The sequence below is a fragment of the Lontra canadensis genome, unplaced genomic scaffold (assembly GCF_010015895.1).
Source record: "Lontra canadensis isolate GAN:19392208 unplaced genomic scaffold, GSC_riverotter_1.0 scaffold168, whole genome shotgun sequence".
Taxonomy (NCBI): Eukaryota; Metazoa; Chordata; class Mammalia; order Carnivora; family Mustelidae; genus Lontra; species Lontra canadensis.
Genome location: NW_022631162.1, coordinates 868039 through 869488, shown reverse-complemented (window position 1 = coordinate 869488; position 1450 = coordinate 868039). Strand labels below are relative to the sequence as shown.

The 1450-nt window shown below is 48.1% G+C and overlaps 1 protein-coding gene across 1 annotated transcript; it reads left to right on the top strand.

The window, feature by feature from the left end:
* Positions 1-272: 272 nt before the first annotated feature.
* On the top strand, positions 273-1217 carry LOC116859937 (olfactory receptor 10T2-like). The gene has a single exon (XM_032845666.1). The coding sequence runs from the start codon at positions 273-275 to the stop codon at positions 1215-1217; it is 945 nt and encodes a 314-aa protein (XP_032701557.1).
* The last annotated feature ends 233 nt before the right edge of the window (positions 1218-1450 follow it).

Genomic DNA, 1450 nt, shown 5'->3' with positions numbered 1-1450 from the left:
AGATGAGCTCTAAATCACTTCTTGGTTTGGCAGACTGTGCATGGAACTTCAGGTGTCCTTGCATTAGGACATACCTTAGGTCACTTGTCCTCCTGCCTCCTGCTCTCCTCCATCTTATGGTCACTGTGCTTAAGCGTTTGCTACTCATTTCTTCAAACCAGCATTTCAGCTTTGTGCAGAAGCACAAATATGGCCTCCTCAGGGCATTTCCCTTTTGTCCAGTTCTCTCTGTTCACAATTTCAGGAAGTCTGGATCTGGTTTGCACGGACCAATGACGAGGCACAACCAGAGCATGATCACTGAATTCATCCTTGTAGGCTTCTCAAACCTGGGGGACCTGCAGGTCCTTCTCTTCTTCATCTTCCTCCTGGTTTACCTGACCACTCTGATGGCCAATGCCACCATCATGACTGTCATTCGTCTGGACAGGACCTTACACATCCCTATGTACTTCTTTCTCTTTGTCCTCTCCTGCTCTGAAACCTGCTACACCTTGGTCATTGTCCCCAAAATGCTGACCAACCTGCTTTCCACCAGCCAGACTATTTCTTTCTCTGGGTGTGCTGCTCAGCTCTACTTCTTTGTGGGCTTGGCTTGTACCAACTGTTTTCTGATTGCTGTAATGGGCTATGATCGCTATGTCGCCATCTGCAACCCTCTCAACTACACACTTGTTGTTAGCCGAGCCACCTGCGTGCAGCTAGTGCTAGCCTCCAGCTGCTGTGGCTTCCTGATCTCTGTGGTTGTCAATGTCTTGGTGTTTACTGTGCCCTTCTGTGCCTCCAATCAGATCAACCACTTTTTCTGTGATATTTCCCCGGTCATAAAACTAGCCTGCACTGACACCAACCTGAAGGAGATGGCCATCTTTTTCCTCAGCATTCTGGTCTTGCTGGTCCCCTTTGTGCTGATCTTCATCTCCTATGTCTTCATTGTCTCCACCATCCTCAAGATCGCATCAGCAGAGGGACAGCGGAAGGCCTTTGCCACCTGTGCCTCCCACCTCACTGTGGTCATCGTCCACTATGGCTGTGCATCCTTCATCTACTTGAGGCCCACATCCCTCTACTCCTCGGATAAGGACCGTCTTGTGGCAGTGACCTACACTGTGATCACCCCACTGCTCAACCCCCTTGTCTACACACTGAGAAATAAAGAAGTGAAGACCGCCCTGAGTAAGGTTCTCAGCAGGTATTCATCCGCCAAAACTGTATGAGTGACTTGGTAAATCCGGAGAGTTATGTTCATGAAGGAAATGAGGACTTCAGGTTACCTTGATTCATTTAACTGGGAAGTGTTTCTTTGTGGTTAGCCTGCATCAGCTGTGGAGGTTATACCCATTGGTCCCCAGAAAGGTATGTGAATATGGGAACTCTCAAGCACTCAAGTCATGCTATTTTCATAGCATGTAGTTTTTCTCAGCTGACACTACAAATGACACATTATCCT

Bases quoted from the DNA above. Each gene is read 5' to 3' on its own strand.
- LOC116859937 (XM_032845666.1), top strand. From the start codon at position 273: ATGACGAGGCACAACCAGAGCATGATCACTGAATTCATCCTTGTAGGC.